Source organism: Chelonus insularis, unplaced genomic scaffold (assembly GCF_013357705.1).
Source record: "Chelonus insularis isolate UGA/USDA-ARS -01 unplaced genomic scaffold, ASM1335770v1 scaffold_714_pilon, whole genome shotgun sequence".
NCBI lineage: Eukaryota > Metazoa > Arthropoda > Insecta > Hymenoptera > Braconidae > Chelonus > Chelonus insularis.
In genome coordinates this window covers 1,270,400-1,288,371 of record NW_023276795.1, presented here as the reverse complement: position 1 = coordinate 1,288,371, position 17,972 = coordinate 1,270,400, and the positions used below count along the sequence as shown (strand labels likewise).

The window sequence follows — 17,972 nt, the reverse complement described above, 5'->3', positions numbered from 1 at the left end:
TATCAAAAAATCTATCACAAATAAAAAGTATTATTATCCAATTAATGGTATTGATCATAGCTAAATACAAGATACTATTTTTATCATTTTTAATGGAATAAAAAAAAAAAATAATGTATTGAACTTTATCTTCTAATTACTTAGTTAAAAATAAGATGGACAATTATGCTTTTAATTGGATTGAAAATATCATTAATGAATTAATGGAATATTCATATTAAACTTTTAAGACTGAAAATCGACAGGAAGATGAATTTGATTTACGTTTATAATGGAGTAATTTAAGGATCTGCAAGAGCGGCGATGCGGCTGAGCGAGCGCGTGAATTCTTAACATGCAAAAAGAGATGTCTTACGGTTAGGTATGTATTCATCTCTCTATTTCGCATATACCGCTGCGAAAACGTAGGTGTCTTAAAAACACACTGAATTATAAAGGCTTTACCGATATACTCAGTTTGCCGCCTATATCTCTACGGACTTAATGCTGCGCACCCACGAGTCACACGTGCGAGAACTTGTTGAAAAATTAATAATTTCGATCTCAATAATTCAAAGAAAGATACAGCAGAACGGATATCGTATGAGTAAAAAGCCTTGTACTGCCTTTCGGCTAACACTACTTTGTGATGTAGGTGTTATAAGAACATGTTGATTTATACACAAGATATTTTTGTCTGAACTGAATTGCTTTCAACGTCTCAAAAAATTGAAAAATATTTAAAAGTAAATATTAAATTTGATGAGTCTAAAAATTGTTTTATTCTGCATTCAATCCATCTTTTTTTTGTTCATATTCATAAAAATATGTTTAAATCCCTCAATCTCTAATTGCTGAATATTATGTTGATTTTTTATTCTCCATGCATAAGCATAAAACTATTATCCTTCCATCTTTTAAAAATTAGTTGGATTATTTAGTTGGATTCATTTAAATCATATATAAATAAAATTGATAACAACATTATCAACGCTGATTTCTGCACATATCCACTATGGGTTTAGTAGTAAAGCTTGTGGAAAAATTCCACAGCTGATACTAGTATATTCTATAATATTCTTATGTTAAATAAATGAAGATGATTCATTTTGTTAATTCTTCATTAATTTTATTTTTAACATTATGAGCGATGTTTATATATGTACATAGATAATAAATAATATCTAATTTGATTTTATAAGTAATGAAAATTCTTCTATACAAACATACAAAAGCTTGATCCTTACCGATTTTCGAAATCAATACTAGAGAGTATTTATTAAGCTCATTCGCTCTCAGATCCACTTCCACTGCTAGCACTACCGCTACCACTTTCACTCGCGCTTTGAGATCTAGATCTCGAGGGTGACTTACTCTTTGATTTAGACCTAGAGCGCGATCTAGATGCAGATGATGAGCGAGAGTGAGATCCAGCTGGTGATGGAGAACGTGATCTCGAAGCAGAACGAGATTTTGAGGGTGATTTTGATCGGCTCCTTGATTCTGGAGATCCTGAACGCGACTTTGATCGATTTGATCTTGCTGGACTTCTGGATTGTGATCTTGATTTTGAAGGTGAGTGTGAACGCGATCTCGATCGTGATTGAGATCTGGACTTGGAAGGAGAATGAGACTGTCGAGATTTGTCACTCGAAGCTGCTGAAGAAGCTCTTGACGAAGGTCGTGTTCCAACTTCTTCATTATCACTTTCATCATTGTCATTATTTCGTTTGCTTTCAGAATTTTCTCGTTCTTCTTCTTCTTCCTCTTCCTCCTCTTCTTCTTCATCATCTTCATTAGGAGGTTCTAATTGTTTTTCTCTATATCTTTGCATTTTGAATTCACTGGCATTCAATGGTCTATGTCGTACAACAAGTCTTGTATTATTAGCTGGTTGTCCAACTTTTTGACGACGCTTGCTCAATCTTACTCGGGTTTCTAGCTCGTTGTAATATACTCCATCATCTCTCATAACCAAGAAATAATTTTCTTCATAGCCTTTCGAAGCCTTACTTTTTACATTCCAATTGTACTCTCTCGCCATTTTATATTCATATTCTTCTTCATCAGCGTAATCAATTCCTGCAACGAAATCTCTTCTTCTTTTTTCTAAAGTTTCTTCAAGTGGTAAGAAGTAAGCTACGAATTGTTCTCCACTTTCATCCATCACACCTCTGATCATTGCCTGTGACATTTCTTCTATTTGAGCTGGAACAGAACGTCCTGATGGAGCAGGATCTGAATCAAAAATGACTTGAGCACATGGATACTTCCACAACTTAAAATCAGGAAATACTGGAAGAATTTCAACAGGAACAACATTTGCTTTACTGTAATGTTTTTCAATAGATTTCTTATTATCTTCAAAAGTCTTCTCAATAGCTTTTATCTGACTTTCACGATCCATGTAAAGCGTTTCTTCTTTGAAACTTTTCTTGATACTATAACCAACTTTTGCTTCAACTTTATCCATTGTTTGAGGTTGAAATCTAGTTTGTTCTGTAGAAATATACTCAGTGCGCCGCAACCAAGATACACTTCTTGCATGGTGTCGAGATCTTTTTGAGTCTTGAGGAGTAAGAATGTCCTCTTCAAGTAATTTTTCATCTGCCGGATCAAGTTGAGCATTTGGATCGCCTGCGTATGTATCACGATTTATTAAATCTATTTCAACACCCAAATCATGTTCGGTAAGAACTTCATATTTATAATTACGCTCCAAAGATGTGGGATTATATTGAATAAATCTGAAATTTGAAGAAAGTACTATTTTAATAAAATAAAACGACATTAATTTACTTTTATTTTGTACGAGTATTATAGAAATAAAAATTACCTTGAAGATTCAAAAGGATAAGTAATAAATTTAGGGTCGAATGGAATATCTGGTAAAGTATTACAATATTTTACACGACAAATCAATTCTGATCTTTTTTCTGCAGGTCTTACAGGTCTTTTTTCTCTGTCATTAGCAGTACCATTTGTTTGAATTGTTGGTGCCATTTTCGATTTATTTTTCTCTCGATTATTTATAATATATTATTTCTTCGTACTAAACAACACTGATATCAAGTTTTTCAGTCAACGTTTTCTTGAAAAAAATTTACTCCACAAAATCGTACACTTATTGAGGTTAGAATCATTAGCAGAATAGATAGTACGTCGGTTTCATTATGATCCAACTTATTCGGCAATCATTCTGAAAAATTAAAACCCGGTTTAGTTATATTTAACAAATTTTAAAAATGTATGAAAATTTACCTTCAGTTTAATCAAATTACACATTCATTTTTTTGCACAATTTTCGAATTACAATCGCAATAACGGTTTAATGGAGTGGCGAAGCCATATGTTGCATATAGATGTGACCGCTCTACATTTTTTTCCGTTCGACAGTTGGTAAGTTATCTGAGATTGATAACGTAGAAAATATGTATCATTTTCGCTTAAAAAATGGCGGTAATAATCATTGCTAAAACTTTTATTTAAATTACTGTAGTATATTTTTCCATTTTACACAAATAAAAATGCTTAATTAAAATACTTTTTAAATAATACAACAAAAAATTTAGTTGACTTTTAGTAGTCAATTTATTCTATTTACAAATGAACAAAATTAAATTTACAAAAAAAAAAACTAAATATACGGTCAAAGTACCTACAAAAACTTCATTAAAAAATTGATTATCTAACATTTTTCAAAATATGTATATCAGTAAAAATCCAGGCACTTGTATAAAGTAATTCATGTTATTTTATGAAATTAGTATAAATAACATAAGGCCACAATAATAATATCGTAAATATTTACCTAAAATGTTTAATTTAAAATATTGTACGATACTCTCTAATATTATATGAATCCGTGCATATATTTTCACATAATGATGAGTTGCAATTATATTTTTATCATTTTTCATATTAGAAAACTAATAGGACGGTTTGCCTTATTTTTTATCAATCATAAATTTTTAGTAAAAAAAATATGCAGTTTTGATAATTTAGTTTCTAATATGTTTTTCAAGCATGTTTCAAAATTATTATTTATATCTTTTTATGAACTTAATGTCGATATAATTTATATTATTGCCGTATCAAATCACAATGTAATTCTAATATGCTCTTCATCATGTAGCGAAAATCTAATTGTTTATTTTATTACTACGTTGATTTATTCAGAACTGTCTCTTTGATTTTTTTTACTTCGATTTCGGAGAAGAGACGCGTCTGACAAAGAATATGTACCGGGTTCAAATACCGGCGGATATTCTAAACCTGGATAATCATCTGGTGGTGGTGAGGTAGGTGGAGGAATATATGGCAGAGTCGGTGGCATTAATAAATTGGCATTTATGTGTGAAGATTTCTTCTGACACATCTCATACGTTTGGGTACACTGAAAATAGAAATAATTATTGAACAACTATAAATAAAATAAAAAAGATTTAAATACTGAAGTAAATATATTACCTCTTGAATATTGCTGGTGACTGGTAAATGACGATTCCAGTCATTAGTTGAACTGAAGCTTTGATTAGATTTATTATAAGAATTGGACGGTTGGTTAATTGAATTATCATTAGAACATTGGCCAACTGCTTTGGAACGTTGGTTGGTATTTTTATCACGGAATAATGCCCTGTGAAGTCTGGGGGAACCTAAAAGCGTTTTCTGAGTTTCTCTGGAAGAATCAGATGTTGATTTTTGAGGACTTTTGCTGCCGAAAAAACTCTTTAATCTACTGGTTTTTTGTACATTTTCACTTTTATCAAGATGCATTTCAAATGCCGCTCGCATAGAACCTTCTTGATCAAATGGTGAAGATGGAATAGGTGGTGGCTGGTATTGTGCCACATTTTTTAGTCGAGATATTTCACTCGAACTTGATTTCTTATCCGATCGTCTCAGTGAATCCATCCAATGTCTCTCAGGTGGAAAGTAACTACATCGTCGATCATTAAGATTGAAACTTGCTTTTCTACTAACGGAAGCTTCTTTTTTTGCACGCTGAAGTGTTTCTGATGATGTACAGCAGCTCAAATCGCCACTAGACCCTGAATAACCATTATCTTTTACATATCGTCTTAGTGGTGGTTGTGTAACACCTGCTAAATCATTCCTATTAGAATCTCTTAAAAATTTTGAACTCCGAAAGCTATTATCAATTGTAAATTCATTTCGAGAGTGATAAGAATCATTTGTATTAGTACGAGTTCTGTGTGATCCTGTACTGTCTAATAAACTGAATTTATCCTCTTTTGCTACTTCTGGATAATAACTTGCATTGTCATGAATTCTTTTTATGAGTTTATTTGTAGAATCAATGATCATTCTCGGTACCGGAGATGGCTGTCCACTAAATTCATTAGCCTTGTCAACAGCTGAATTATAATCTACCCTTTGCTCATGGGGACTATTTACTTGATTTTCATTTATTGATCTATCCTCTAAATTACGTGGATGATAATCATAAGCAGTCCTGTTAGTATTAATCGGTAACTCTTCTCCATTTCTTGGGTGCCCGTAAATCATACCGTTACTGACAGACCCATTTTTAAAACTACTACTTTGTCCATAAATAATATTATTGTCTTCGACGCTTCTATGCTGATAATTAAAATGATCGTGACTTGATGATGCAGTAGGTGATGAAGTCGAGCCATTGTTGTTCAACATACGTTGATTTTCACTTTGATGAGAAAGCATAAATTCTTCCAAAGTTACAAATCCACGAAGATCGTCTGGTCGACGATTACGATTAATCAGCAACCTGTAAAAATGGATCAGAAATAAAATTTTTGATAATGTTTATTCAAAGTATTTCATAATTTTATAAATTACTTACCGATATAAATATAGTATTAACATTTAGAAGGTAATAATTGACTTGCAGTGAATATTTAAATGTTTAACCAGAAAATAACAAAAAAAACATGCACAAAAAGTTGAAAATAAAATAAAAGAAAAATTAATTTAGAAAACTATTTTATTAGAAAGATAATTTACATTACTTTTACATTAGAAATATTAATTTTACATGCAATATTAAATTTTCATAAGTACTATGAAAATTATAAGTATTGGAGTAAAAATCGTTTACCTGTCTGTGGTTTGACGGTAGTCACCCATATCCTGACTAGTGTTTGGTACATCCATAGCACTTTTTGATGATGATAAACTGAAAAATGAGCTTCCTGCTGTATTAGCTCGAACATCTTGAGAGTTTTTTGGTGTTTCTGGTTTCCTAAAAAATTGATACATAAAAAAAATTGTACCAATTTATTTATATACTGATTAAATGTAAAAGCTTACTTATTTGAAGTTGATGATGGTAATACTCTTCTATAACTTCGAAATTGTGCTGTTGGAACAGGTACATTATGTGTACGAGAACCTAAAAATTTTAAATATTTTCGATCTAAACTTGCACCACTACTCTCATGACTTTTTCCACTTGAATCTTTTCTTCCAACTTTTTTTAATGATCCGAATGTTTTGTCAAATGTATTTTTACAATCCAAAGTTGATGCACTTTTAACCTTGACTTTAGTTTCAGTATCGCTTTCATCAGTTTCACTAAAAAGTCCACTTGTACGGTTATGGCTATCTACTCCAAAAGTTGCTTTATTTATCGAGTCTAACCAATGTGTTAATGTATCTTCTGCATCAGCTGCAAAATAAAATACCGTTCCAGTGTGGTAAACTTTGAATGCATATTTGCGTGATTTAACTTCTGATGCTTGAGATGCTGTAAATCCTGGTAACACTATAAGACAATCAGATTTGGTACTTTCTTGATTTTTGAATCGATATAATGATGATCCTTTGAGAATAAACCAAGATCGAGCCCATGCACCACCAGCACCTCTACTTCTATAAGTCAACCATCCTTCTAAATCACCGGGAGCTATATCTTTTACTGAAACATTTCTTCTTCTTGCTAGTAACATATTACGTTTACGACTACTTTTAGGACTACCAGATGAAAGCTTGGAGCTACTATGTAAACCAATACTTCTAGCTACCATCATTGCTCTATTAACAACTCCTTTATCATAATTTTTGTCTTTATCAAGAGTACGAGGCTTCAACTCTGGAGTAGTTTGTGATTGACGCGAAAATCCTGATCCATCAGGTGAGTCTACAGGCCTTGAAAAAAATTCTTGCGATGAGCTTTGTGTAATAGGGCTAGTAGAATTAATTGATCCTCCAAATTTTTCAGTAAATAATTGATATTTGTCATAATTAGATTTATCGTCATGAATTTTTTTTTCACTCATTCTTGGTAATCTTAAATGGTCAATGTGTTCTAAGGATACATGATCACTCATTGATGACGTTGATCCATTAATTGTATCCCTGGATGTTTTCGGATTATGAAAAATATCATAACTGTCACTTTCTTGAAAATTTGAAATCGATTCATAATTAAAAAATCTTTCGTTATATTTTTCTTTCTTCCGAATGTCTGATCTATCTGGAATTTTAGGCTTTTCTTGATATTCCATATCAGAATTACTACTAGAACAAACACTTAATGGTGCAGGTCTGGTGAAATATTTTCGTGGTGGTGGTTCTGGTGGTGTCTGCTTAACTTTAGTTGGTGTATTTCTTTCAACAATCCGTGGACCTTCATCTTTTATAGTTAATGCTTTACCAATATTATCTAACTTTAACGGCGATGAATGATCTAAAGGCACTTGCATATTTGTACATTTATCTGAATCATCCTTTGGATTTTTTGAAATATTTGTCTCATTTAATTTCGGCAATATAGAATCTTGAATTTTTTCAATTTTTAATAAAGTATTAACTTCACTACTACTGCTACTACTATAAATACTTTCTAAATAACTACTAGTTGATTCAGATTTGTCTTCACTGCTTTCTCGATTTAAGACACAATTTTTAGAATCTAATAATGATTCAATTACGTTACCATTTATATTACATTTTGAATTAAAATCATCATTGATAGTATTAATATTGTTATTTATATTATGATTGCTTATTATTTCAGTAGATTCTTGTTTATCGTCAATTTTATAATCTAAAGTATTAAACATTTTATTATCTGATATAATACTTGAAGATTTTGTCATTTCCGAAAAATCCATTCCAGTTTCTTCCTCTGTTTCATAAATATTTTCATTTGTTATTCCTTCAAGATTGCTTATTAAATTTGCTTCATAATCAACATCCATATCCTTTAAATTATTATTATCAGCAGTGTTAATGATTTCTTTTTTAATATCATCATCCGTAATAACATCATTATCAGTCTTGTTAATAGTAATAATACTACAAAAATTTAAAGCGTGTTTTGATTCATCCATTAATTCAGAATTATTATTAACATTATTTAAATGAGAATTAACAATGTTAGTAGAAGATATATTAGTTAGTTCACAATCGGTATGCGAACTCTGATTTACCACAGCTGATTCACACACATTATCAGAACTACTATGATTATTGGTGTTACTTATTTTTTTACATATTGTAGAAGGCACTTCTATATCACCATTATTATTATTATCATTGTCATCATTATTATTGCTTTGTACGCTTAATGCCGTATCACTTTTAATACATTTTTGAACCTCTACATTACCATTTGAGACCACTTGATTGACTTCATCTTCAATTAATCCACTTGGTAATGAATTCGTTTTAATTTGGTTCAATTTTTCATTAAACTGCACTTTTTTTTCTTCTACTGGCTCATCAGTTTTTTTTCTACGTTTACTCGGTTCAATGCCCAAACACGTTTGAGGACGTATACTTGACGGCACATTATCCAAACCGTGGGCACAGGAAGCTGCTTTATCACGCAACTGAAACGTTGTATTATGTTCTTGTTTTAACTCTTTCCAAAGTAACTCAATATCAACAGCATGTTTGGTAGTTGGACTTGCTCCTGTTATTGTTGCTCGTCTTTGAACTAAATTACGAGGTTTGGGTGCATACAGGCGTTCTGATAAATTTGGTTCAGATTCACTATCTGATCCACTACTATCTGTAACCATTGTATTCAACATATTGACAGTATCTATAATACTTGACGGCTCAGGGCTAGGATCTTTAGGCGTATGTCTGTGAAGAATATGTTTAAACATGATTAATAAATAGATTATGATAAGAAAATAAAAATTTTACAAAAATATGTAATACCTTGGTAGTGGTATAGTAAAATCTGGTATGGTAAGTAATTCAGGTCTTGGCGATGGAAGATTGTGTTGCCATCTTGTTGTGTATGGAGTTTTTTTATTACTAGGCAATCGATATGGTTTGATATAAATTTGGCCAAATACTTTTGTATGCTTTGGACGTCGTTTTAATGTTAATAAAATTTCTGAAGGGCATTCGTTGAATAATTCTAAAACATTTTTTCTTTCCCATCCTACAACAGTTTGATAATTAACTTGTACTATTTCGTCACTATCTTCCATTTTACCACATTGATGTGCGGCAGAGCTGAATTTGATATCAGTAATTTGATGAGAGCCATGAAATGATGGTAAAATATAAAAACCCAATTCATCTCCGGGTCTTTTTTTTAACGTTGCCAAATCTAAACTAGAAGGTTGTAAAATCATAGGATCAGATATATCTTGAATAATATAATCAGCAAGTTTAGCTAATTGACCACATGAATTTCTTATTGCTTCAATAGGTTTTACTGCAAATCTTTCTCTTTGAGCACAAGTCGCTATTTCAATTGATAATTTTAATAATTCGTTTCTTTTATCATTGTATTCCAATTGTCCACTAAAAGGTGGTCGGTCAAGCCAACGTACTAATGGTTTAACAGCTGACATTACAGCAACTACGTCGGATAATGCTTGAGTTGAAAGAGGTTTAGAGCCAGTTTGTCTACACAATTCATTGTGTAAACTGTGAGCTTGACAAGAAAGCCGTAATGCCAGTAATTGTAAATTTTCACGATCCAACTCATAATGAAAATTTCTTAAATATTCTACAGCTTCAATAATTATTTCTTGGTGTCCTAATTTGAGCACTCCTAGTTGTTCTAAGTCTTCTGGTCGCAAACTGAGTAATTGTTGTCCATTGACTCGATTATTTGTAAAACTGTGAACGTATGGAAGCACTGAATTGTCGAGTCCTGAAAAAAATACAAATTTTATCTTTGTTAATCATTCATATCGATGAATATATTCCTTATTCTTTAAATAGATATTTTGGAGCAATGAACAAACTCCGTTTATTATTAAATTTTCAAGAATTGAATTAATTCTGTATTTATTATATTACTTGATTCATTGATTCAAATTATTATATCAACTCATTATACCCAGTTTTTAAAGTGCGTAATATTGAATAATTCTACATTGCTTAATACTGGGCTTGTCACGCCCTGAATAATGATATCATATTTTTAATTATAATAGAATCAGTAGTAAATGTAATGATTATTTGTTATAAAATACCTTTTAACCATTCACAAACTTGTTCTGTCTTCCATTCTGCAACATTGACATAAGCCATGACCCGAACTGTTCACTAATATATCACGAAACATGAGATTTCTTTTGTTAACAGTGATCTTTGTAAATATTGTACACACTAGATCCTAGATTGCTAATATCTGGATTACGTATATACACAACGATAAAAATTTATTTACAAGCAATGTATATGCGTGTGAAGGTTATTTATATATATAAAACACTAGGAAAAATTGGATAAATGTAAATTACGTCCAAAAGAATTATTTTATTTCCATTTCCAAAAGTTTTACACTGTCTAAAAGTGGACTGAATCAAAGAAATGATGCCCCTACTTCTTCAAATATCAGACAAGCTACGCATTTTCATCATAGAAAAGATGGAGCGGGAATTCTATAGTATACATTCAGCCAGCTGAAGGATATGCTATAGTTCGTTTTCTATACATATAGTCCAGCTGGCCAAAAATAGAGCCAACAAAAATATTCATCGATGAATTCCAACACTGTGTTAATTATTATATTTTGTAGTGAAAACTTGTCTACTGATTAATCAAAATAAAGATGATTAATTTTTTCTATTTTTTGCAGTCATTAATCATGTACTTATTATTTTTATGATGTACAGTTTTGTTTGATACTTGTTATTAGTTTTATCTGATGTGTGAGTAGAATTTCTGGAATTAATTTTTTTTTAAGTTTTTTCTATTCGAGTACGTGTGTTCATATGTGTCGTTTTTCTAAAAATTAAAGTCAATAATAAATTCGAAAGTTTATTTTCTATGTATAATAATATACATTAAAAATAAATATTGATTTGATAAGTACTAATTAGTAATTTCTATCAAGTTCAAAGTAATTACTCAATATGGCAAGTTTCAACAGATCCACAGTTACAAGTTCTGATGTACGAAGTGCAAATCCTGATGAAAGGGTAACGTCAATAAAATTTTATAAAATATAGTATTTTCTACGATAAAACTATCACTACTATTGAAACTATTGATATTAATTTGTAAAATTTATTACAGGAAACATTGCTAGAACATGATAGTGATCCAGATGAAGATATGATATTTAAGTAAGTATTAGAGTCACTATTTATTTTGAAGAAGATCATGTCTTATTTTATAAAATTAAAATTTATTTCAAAATTTCAGTCGCTCTAGTGTGTCCTCAGATGATGTTGAAGTACACAGAAAGATTGATAGGTATGTATTGAATTTTTATATGGTTATTAATTAAAAAATGTCGAAAACATCATCAATTTGTGGTATAGTAAAGTATAAACTTCCAAAATTATTTTCAGTGTAAAAGTACAAATACGTGAAGTGACTGAAGTTATGCGTGATAATGTACAAAGAGTACTAGAAAGAGGAGAACGACTAGAAGATTTACAAATGGCTAGTGATAGATTAAATATTGCTGGAAATGAATTTCGTGATGCTGCTAAAAAAGCACAACGAAGAGCTTGGATCCAAAATATTAAATCAAGGGCACTCGTCGTAGGAATTACCATCATAATTATTTTATGCATCATAGGTAAGTTCAATTGAATATTCTTTATTTATTAGTTAGTTATTATTCAAAATTTGTCCAATCATTGCATAATTATTTCACTTTATAATCGTTTTTTCAAATAATATCCATCAAATCATTCTAATATCATTTTTATTTTGATGAAGAGTAAAATCTTTGAAGTAACGATCATGATTTTCATACAGCTAGAATTTGTATATCATTTTCAGTTTTAGATATTGTGGTGCTTTATCTGGTTGTCAAATAATTATCGTCTTATTCTGCCAAATTGTTATACAAAATTAAGGTATTTGAGTCCTTATCAGTAGCATTGAATGCTTTGTCATTATTTTTACTGATATCGCTGCTTATAATTGTTTATTTATTATATAACCCCTTGTTTTAATATAATTTATTTCATTATATAGAATAATTGCGAAAAATATAAACCTTATCTGTTGCTCTTTGCCATTTAATTTGATTAACATTTAAATATCTTTCTCAATGTTCATAACATTATAAATAAATTTTTTTACTGCAGTAAATATCATATTAACTATTCATAATTATTTATTTAAAACGAATTTCATGTCTTCACAAGAATATATTTCAATTTAAATGTTCATCACGCTCTAACTTTATTTAAAAATAAAGAATAAACAAAATGATTATTCCTTTAAGTAGTAATAATAAATGCTCAAATATCTTAATTGAAAGAATAAATGTTCTGTTAATACTGAATGTATTTTTTGTAATTTTCAGTGCCTATCATTGTGAAGTATTCTTGACTGAACAGTTAATTGAGAAATTCAGTACCTTATTTTACACAATAATCATCAGATAGCAAAATATTGATTCCAGTCTTATACATATTTGTAAACAAATGTATAAAGTATTAAATAATGTTTAATTAATACAGGATATATTTTTATCTTTATATTTTTAAAAAAAAACTGAAAATTTTTATTATTGTATTGTTTATTGATAACATGAAATACTGTTTATATTTAGCATGTAATATTTACGAAATTTTTATCCAAGTTTTGAAATATTATTTCTGTGATGTAAATTTTTATTTGTTGTTAAGTACTGTAGATAAAAATTACTATTATTTATAAAAAAAAAATATTTGTAAGTTTATATAATAAACGATAATTTTCTTAAATTGAGTGTATTTATACTATTGTAGCTCTTTATCTAAATGGAAAAGTAAAAAAGAGAGAGAAGAAAATTAAATATTATCATTTATGGCTTGGGAATTTCATCTTCGCGACGCCCATGGCCTCTTAATAGCTCGTTATTGTGCCTCTGTATGTATGTACTCTCTCTACATTCAGTCAGCGTTGCAGCGTTCGCCTGCGTTCGTCGCAGTTTGAATCATCTCTTCATCTGAGTTTTATCCAATTAATCACTAATTATTATATTGTCAAAAAATATCAACTTCAGTACATATAGAAATTGTTGAAAAATTTTGATCAATTAAGTTGTATCAATTGTTAGTTATTTAGTTTAAGAAAATATCCACAGTCATGATGATGGGACTTTATCAGATAGGCTCTTCAGCAGTGATCGCTCTTATTGCTGCCTATCTGTTAACCGGAAGTCGATGGCGTACACTATATATCCTTTACAGAACTTTGCCTCGAGATATCATGTAAGTTTTTATCAATAATTTTGATTGATCTATCGTCTCGATAAGTCTGTTTATTGTTTGTTATGTTGATAAAAAGAATTTCCACCAGTAGCAACTAAAATGATGTTGAAAAACGTACAAAAAAAGGAATAAGAGTTTAGTAAACTTTCTTCTTAGGGTCTTATGTGGTGTGGAACATTAAAATAGATTAGAGTGTCTTTGAGTTAAAATAAACTTATTATCATATCAACTGTCTTGGTTGTATAAAACATTTAAGACTCACAGATATAACATCGCAGTTCAGCCTACTACGCAATAGTATATGAATATGAAATAATAAAATAAATCTATGTAGGCTTATATTATTTTCTTCTTTTATAAAAAACTATTTTCAGTCCACGGTTATTTACAAGAAAGCGGTCTGTACCAGTTGTCTAGAGTACCAAGCCTATGGTAAATTCTAGGTCATCTATAGCAACCATGAGATGCATCTGTAGAGCTGATGCACCTTTTATTTACTTACGATAATTAGGACTAATTAATTTTATAAAATAATACTTATTGTTTAATGCAGAATCTAATTCATGGGGTATAAAATAATTGTAAATCGAAATACGATTTACCGGGATAATGAAATTTGATTCGTTTACCTTTGTACTTTACATGTATTAAACAATTATGGTAAATGGTGTCGATTCAGTTATTCAATGAAATGTAATGCAATTCCGGGACATTATTCGAATATTCAAGATCGCAATTCGAGAAAATTGATATTAGCTAAAATAAAATTACAATTAATGACTAACATTAATATTTTTCTTCAAAAAATAAGATATATAATATATTAATCATTATTATTATATGTTTTCAAAGGTATAATTATATTAACAAGTTAATTTTATGTTTGTTTTTCACGAAATCCAAATAATTGTTCAATAATAATAACTTTCATTAATTAATTGCTAATTTTCATTACAGAGGATCATTAAGATTTCTAAAAGTAAATATATTACTATGGTATTGGGAAAAACGAGATTTCACCGTAGCAAAATTATTTACTCGTCAAGTTGAAGCACATCCTGATAAAATAGTTATTATTTTTGAAGATCAAGAATGGTCTTACAAAAAGGTGAATGTAACATAAATATACAAATTATTAATTAAATTTCTAAAATATAATTTTTCATTTTCGAGTTTACTTGTGATTTGCATTTATTTTTTTTTAATAATATCAAGTACTCTTACAGCTAGATAAGTTTACCAACAGATTTGCACGATTTATGCGTACTCAACCATATTCTCGCGGTGATAGCATTGCTCTACTTATGGGAAATCGGCCGGAATATATTGGAATCTGGCTAGCACTTAGTAAAGCTGGTTTTGTTACGGCGTTAATTAATACTAACTTACGAAAAGATGCTTTGATTCATAGCATTAGAATAGCAGAATCAAAAGCAATCATTTTCGGAGGAGAGTTCAAAGAAGGTAAATGATCTAGAAAAAGAATGTTTGTTAAGACAAATTATCAACTTAATAATTCTTTTAAAATTCTTGTAGCAATTGAAGAGATTAGAAATACAGTTTCTGATCTTAGTTTGTACCAATGGTCTGAAGATCCTAATAAACCTGTCTTGCAAGATGCAGTGGATTTGAACAGCTCTGTAGCTAATACTGCAGACGATCCTATAATAGTTGACATGTCGCTTGCATGCCCAAGGGATAAGTTGATTTACATTTACACATCCGGGACTACTGGAATGCCAAAGGCTGCAGTTATCACTAATCTGAGGTAGGTAATGTAATTGACATCCAATACCTTCATTCAATACCATGACCACGAAGGCTTTAATTGTGCTATTATTTAAAATATAGATACATGTTGATGACTTGTGGTGTCTACTGTATGCTTGGCCTTCGTCAAACGGATCGAATTTACAATTCTTTGCCTCTCTATCATAGTGCAGGAGGAATTATAGGTGCTGGTCAAGCAATTTGCAATGGAATAACCATTGTTATTCGAAAAAAATTCAGTGCTTCCAATTTTTGGTCTGACTGTATTCGACATGACTGCACTGTAATTGCTTTCTTATCAATATTGTCAAATTGGGGATAAAATTTTTTAAAGAATTTCTAAGTTCTAAAATATCGCAAAAGCGCACATTTGAACTTTTCATTTTCTGGAATCTTGATTTTTATTGGAAACTTTAACGTTTTAAGAGTTATAATCATCTTTATTGAAAGTTTAAAACTGACAATTTTTTTTATAAATTTCAATACTTTTTAATTTTTATTAGCATTTTTTATTTCAAATTAAAGTAGTATCATTTTACAGGCTATGTTTTCAATGAATGTAAAAAATTAATTAATGATCTATTTTTTTATTGGAATCTAGATAGCACAATATATTGGTGAGATTTGCCGCTTTTTACTATCAGTTCCGCCGAGTCCTAATGATACTAAACATAAAGTTAGATTAATGTTTGGAAATGGATTACGCCCGCAAATTTGGGAAACATTTACTAAGCGATTCAAAGTCAAACAAATAGGAGAATTTTATGGTGCTACAGAAGGAAATTCTAATCTTGGTAAGAAAATTTAATTTAGTGATATAATTAAGTATTTGTGTTATAATATATAAAAACTTGTTTTTAATTTTTTTTCAAGTCAATATTGACGGAAAAGTTGGTGCTGTTGGTTTTCTGCCATTATTCGCTGGGCCCATATATCCTGTAGTTTTAATAAAAATTGATGAAGAAACGGGGGAGCCTGTTAGGGGACCTGACGGATTATGTATTCGTTGCAAGCCTGGTGAGAATAAAAAATTAACAAGGGTTCACTTTTATTAATGCTCAAAAATAATATGAAATATTTATTTTCTAATCTTTACCGTATGTATGGATATTTCTAGGTGAGCCTGGAATATTTGTGGGTAAAATAAATCCAAAGAAAGCAGTACATGATTTTAATGGCTATGCTGACAAGCGAGAGACAGAAAAGAAAATTATTCATGATGTTTTAAAAAAAGGAGACCGAGTTTTCAATTCAGGTGATATTTTAGTCATGGATGAGTTTGGATATTTTTATTTCAAAGATCGACGAGGAGACACATTTCGGTAAATATTGTTAGAAATTTAAATTGAAGAAATCTTTTTCAAATATTTCATTATGTTATAATTGATGTAATAGGTGGAAAGGAGAAAATGTTTCAACTACAGAAATAGAAGCTGTTATTAGTAATGTAGTAAATTTGAAGGATGCAGTGGTTTATGGAGTAGAAGTATGCTTCAAAATTTAATTTGAAAACTTTAAAACGAAAAACTCTTCCTTTTCTGAAATTAATTATCCTTTAATTTTTTGATAAAAGGTTGTTGGAAATGAAGGCAAAGCAGGTATGGCAGCTATTTATGATCCTGAAGGTTCATTGAATATTAAAGAGCTCGAAGAAGGATTAAAGAAAAATTTACCACTATATGCACGACCGATTTTTGTCAGAGTCTTATCAGAATTACCTCTTACAGGTGAGTGATAAGATCATTAATATTTCTAACTGGAACAAGTAATAGAATTTTAATTTATCAATTATTTACATTTAGGTACATTTAAACTACAGAAACGTGATCTTCAAAAAGAAGGATATGATATAACACAGGTAAGTAAATTAATGAGCTAAAAAAATGATCTAAAAATTTCCATAACTTACAATTTGATAAATATAACTTTATGCTTGAAATTTTTTCTTAGATTAAAGATCCAGTATACTTCTTAAATAAATCTGGAAACTACGAGAGATTTACCGAGCAATTGTATCAAGATTTATTATCAGAAAAACTTCGAGTTTAAATAGATGTATTTTTTAATCTGAGAATGAGCAAAATTCTTACTAAGATGATATTTAAAAAGTTAACAAAGCTAAATGCACATTCAGACTACAATAAATGAAAAAAAGACATAAAATATCGTATAAAAATGTGATAAAAATTTATTTTAAATTTCTCAGCTCAAACTCGTTAAGAATTTTATATTTTTTATTTCGTTCCAAAAAAAAAACGTTATATATACATAAATATATAAATTTACATAAATGATATCTACATAATACTCAGATAATTCCACAAAAGACTCATTTCAGGTCTGTGACTATTCCCTATTGATAGTAATAAAGTAAAAAAATAGTTTAATATTTTTTTATACTATTCAAATGTTCATAAATATAATAATGAAAAATATTTATGGTATATTAATAATGGTAGCTTTATAAAATAAAAGCTTTATGTAATATTACTGTAAAATTTAATAATGAATGAGTGGAGGCCATATGGTGGATAAGTATATTTTATTTAATAAAAAAATTTGTTACCAGTTTTGTTATTTATA

At 29.6% G+C, this 17,972-nt stretch overlaps 4 protein-coding genes across 6 annotated transcripts; 2 read left to right on the top strand and 2 right to left on the bottom strand.

Annotated features, from left to right (window-relative positions):
• Positions 1-1,005: 1,005 nt before the first annotated feature.
• Positions 1,006-3,344, bottom strand: atms (RNA polymerase II-associated factor 1-like protein antimeros). Its single transcript, XM_035094763.1, has 3 exons — positions 3,241-3,344; positions 2,816-3,178; positions 1,006-2,726 (listed from the first exon to the last, which is right to left on the bottom strand). Exons 2-3 carry the CDS (start codon positions 2,980-2,982, stop codon positions 1,265-1,267), a joined length of 1,629 nt encoding a protein of 542 aa, XP_034950654.1. The 5' UTR covers positions 2,983-3,178; positions 3,241-3,344; the 3' UTR covers positions 1,006-1,264.
• A 364-nt stretch (positions 3,345-3,708) lies between these two features.
• On the bottom strand, positions 3,709-10,817 carry cnk (connector enhancer of ksr). Its single transcript, XM_035094800.1, has 6 exons — positions 10,431-10,817; positions 9,154-10,105; positions 6,292-9,075; positions 6,080-6,223; positions 4,450-5,749; positions 3,709-4,375 (listed from the first exon to the last, which is right to left on the bottom strand). Exons 1-6 carry the CDS (start codon positions 10,486-10,488, stop codon positions 4,151-4,153), a joined length of 5,463 nt encoding a protein of 1,820 aa, XP_034950691.1. The 5' UTR covers positions 10,489-10,817; the 3' UTR covers positions 3,709-4,150.
• Positions 10,818-10,879: 62 nt separating this feature from the next.
• LOC118073980 (synaptobrevin homolog 2-like) lies at positions 10,880-12,966 on the top strand. 3 transcript variants are annotated; one of them, XM_035094806.1, is made up of 7 exons: positions 10,880-11,111; positions 11,297-11,381; positions 11,479-11,528; positions 11,608-11,658; positions 11,757-11,989; positions 12,196-12,272; positions 12,728-12,966. In XM_035094806.1, the coding sequence occupies exons 2-6, from the start codon at positions 11,316-11,318 to the stop codon at positions 12,231-12,233; spliced, it is 438 nt and encodes a 145-aa protein (XP_034950697.1). In that variant the 5' UTR covers positions 10,880-11,111; positions 11,297-11,315; the 3' UTR covers positions 12,234-12,272; positions 12,728-12,966. The 3 variants fall into 3 exon arrangements, with proteins under 3 accessions (XP_034950697.1, XP_034950696.1, XP_034950698.1); XM_035094805.1 differs by lacking the exon at positions 10,880-11,111 and having other exon boundaries at positions 11,122-11,381; positions 12,728-12,964; XM_035094807.1 differs by lacking the exons at positions 10,880-11,111; positions 12,196-12,272 and having other exon boundaries at positions 11,122-11,381; positions 12,728-12,955.
• Positions 12,967-13,307: 341 nt separating this feature from the next.
• On the top strand, positions 13,308-17,958 carry LOC118073979 (long-chain fatty acid transport protein 4-like). The gene is made up of 12 exons (XM_035094804.1): positions 13,308-13,619; positions 14,577-14,727; positions 14,846-15,083; positions 15,156-15,387; positions 15,471-15,672; positions 15,991-16,183; positions 16,263-16,406; positions 16,507-16,711; positions 16,785-16,875; positions 16,963-17,116; positions 17,192-17,247; positions 17,340-17,958. Exons 1-12 carry the CDS (start codon positions 13,495-13,497, stop codon positions 17,436-17,438), a joined length of 1,890 nt encoding a protein of 629 aa, XP_034950695.1. The 5' UTR covers positions 13,308-13,494; the 3' UTR covers positions 17,439-17,958.
• The last annotated feature ends 14 nt before the right edge of the window (positions 17,959-17,972 follow it).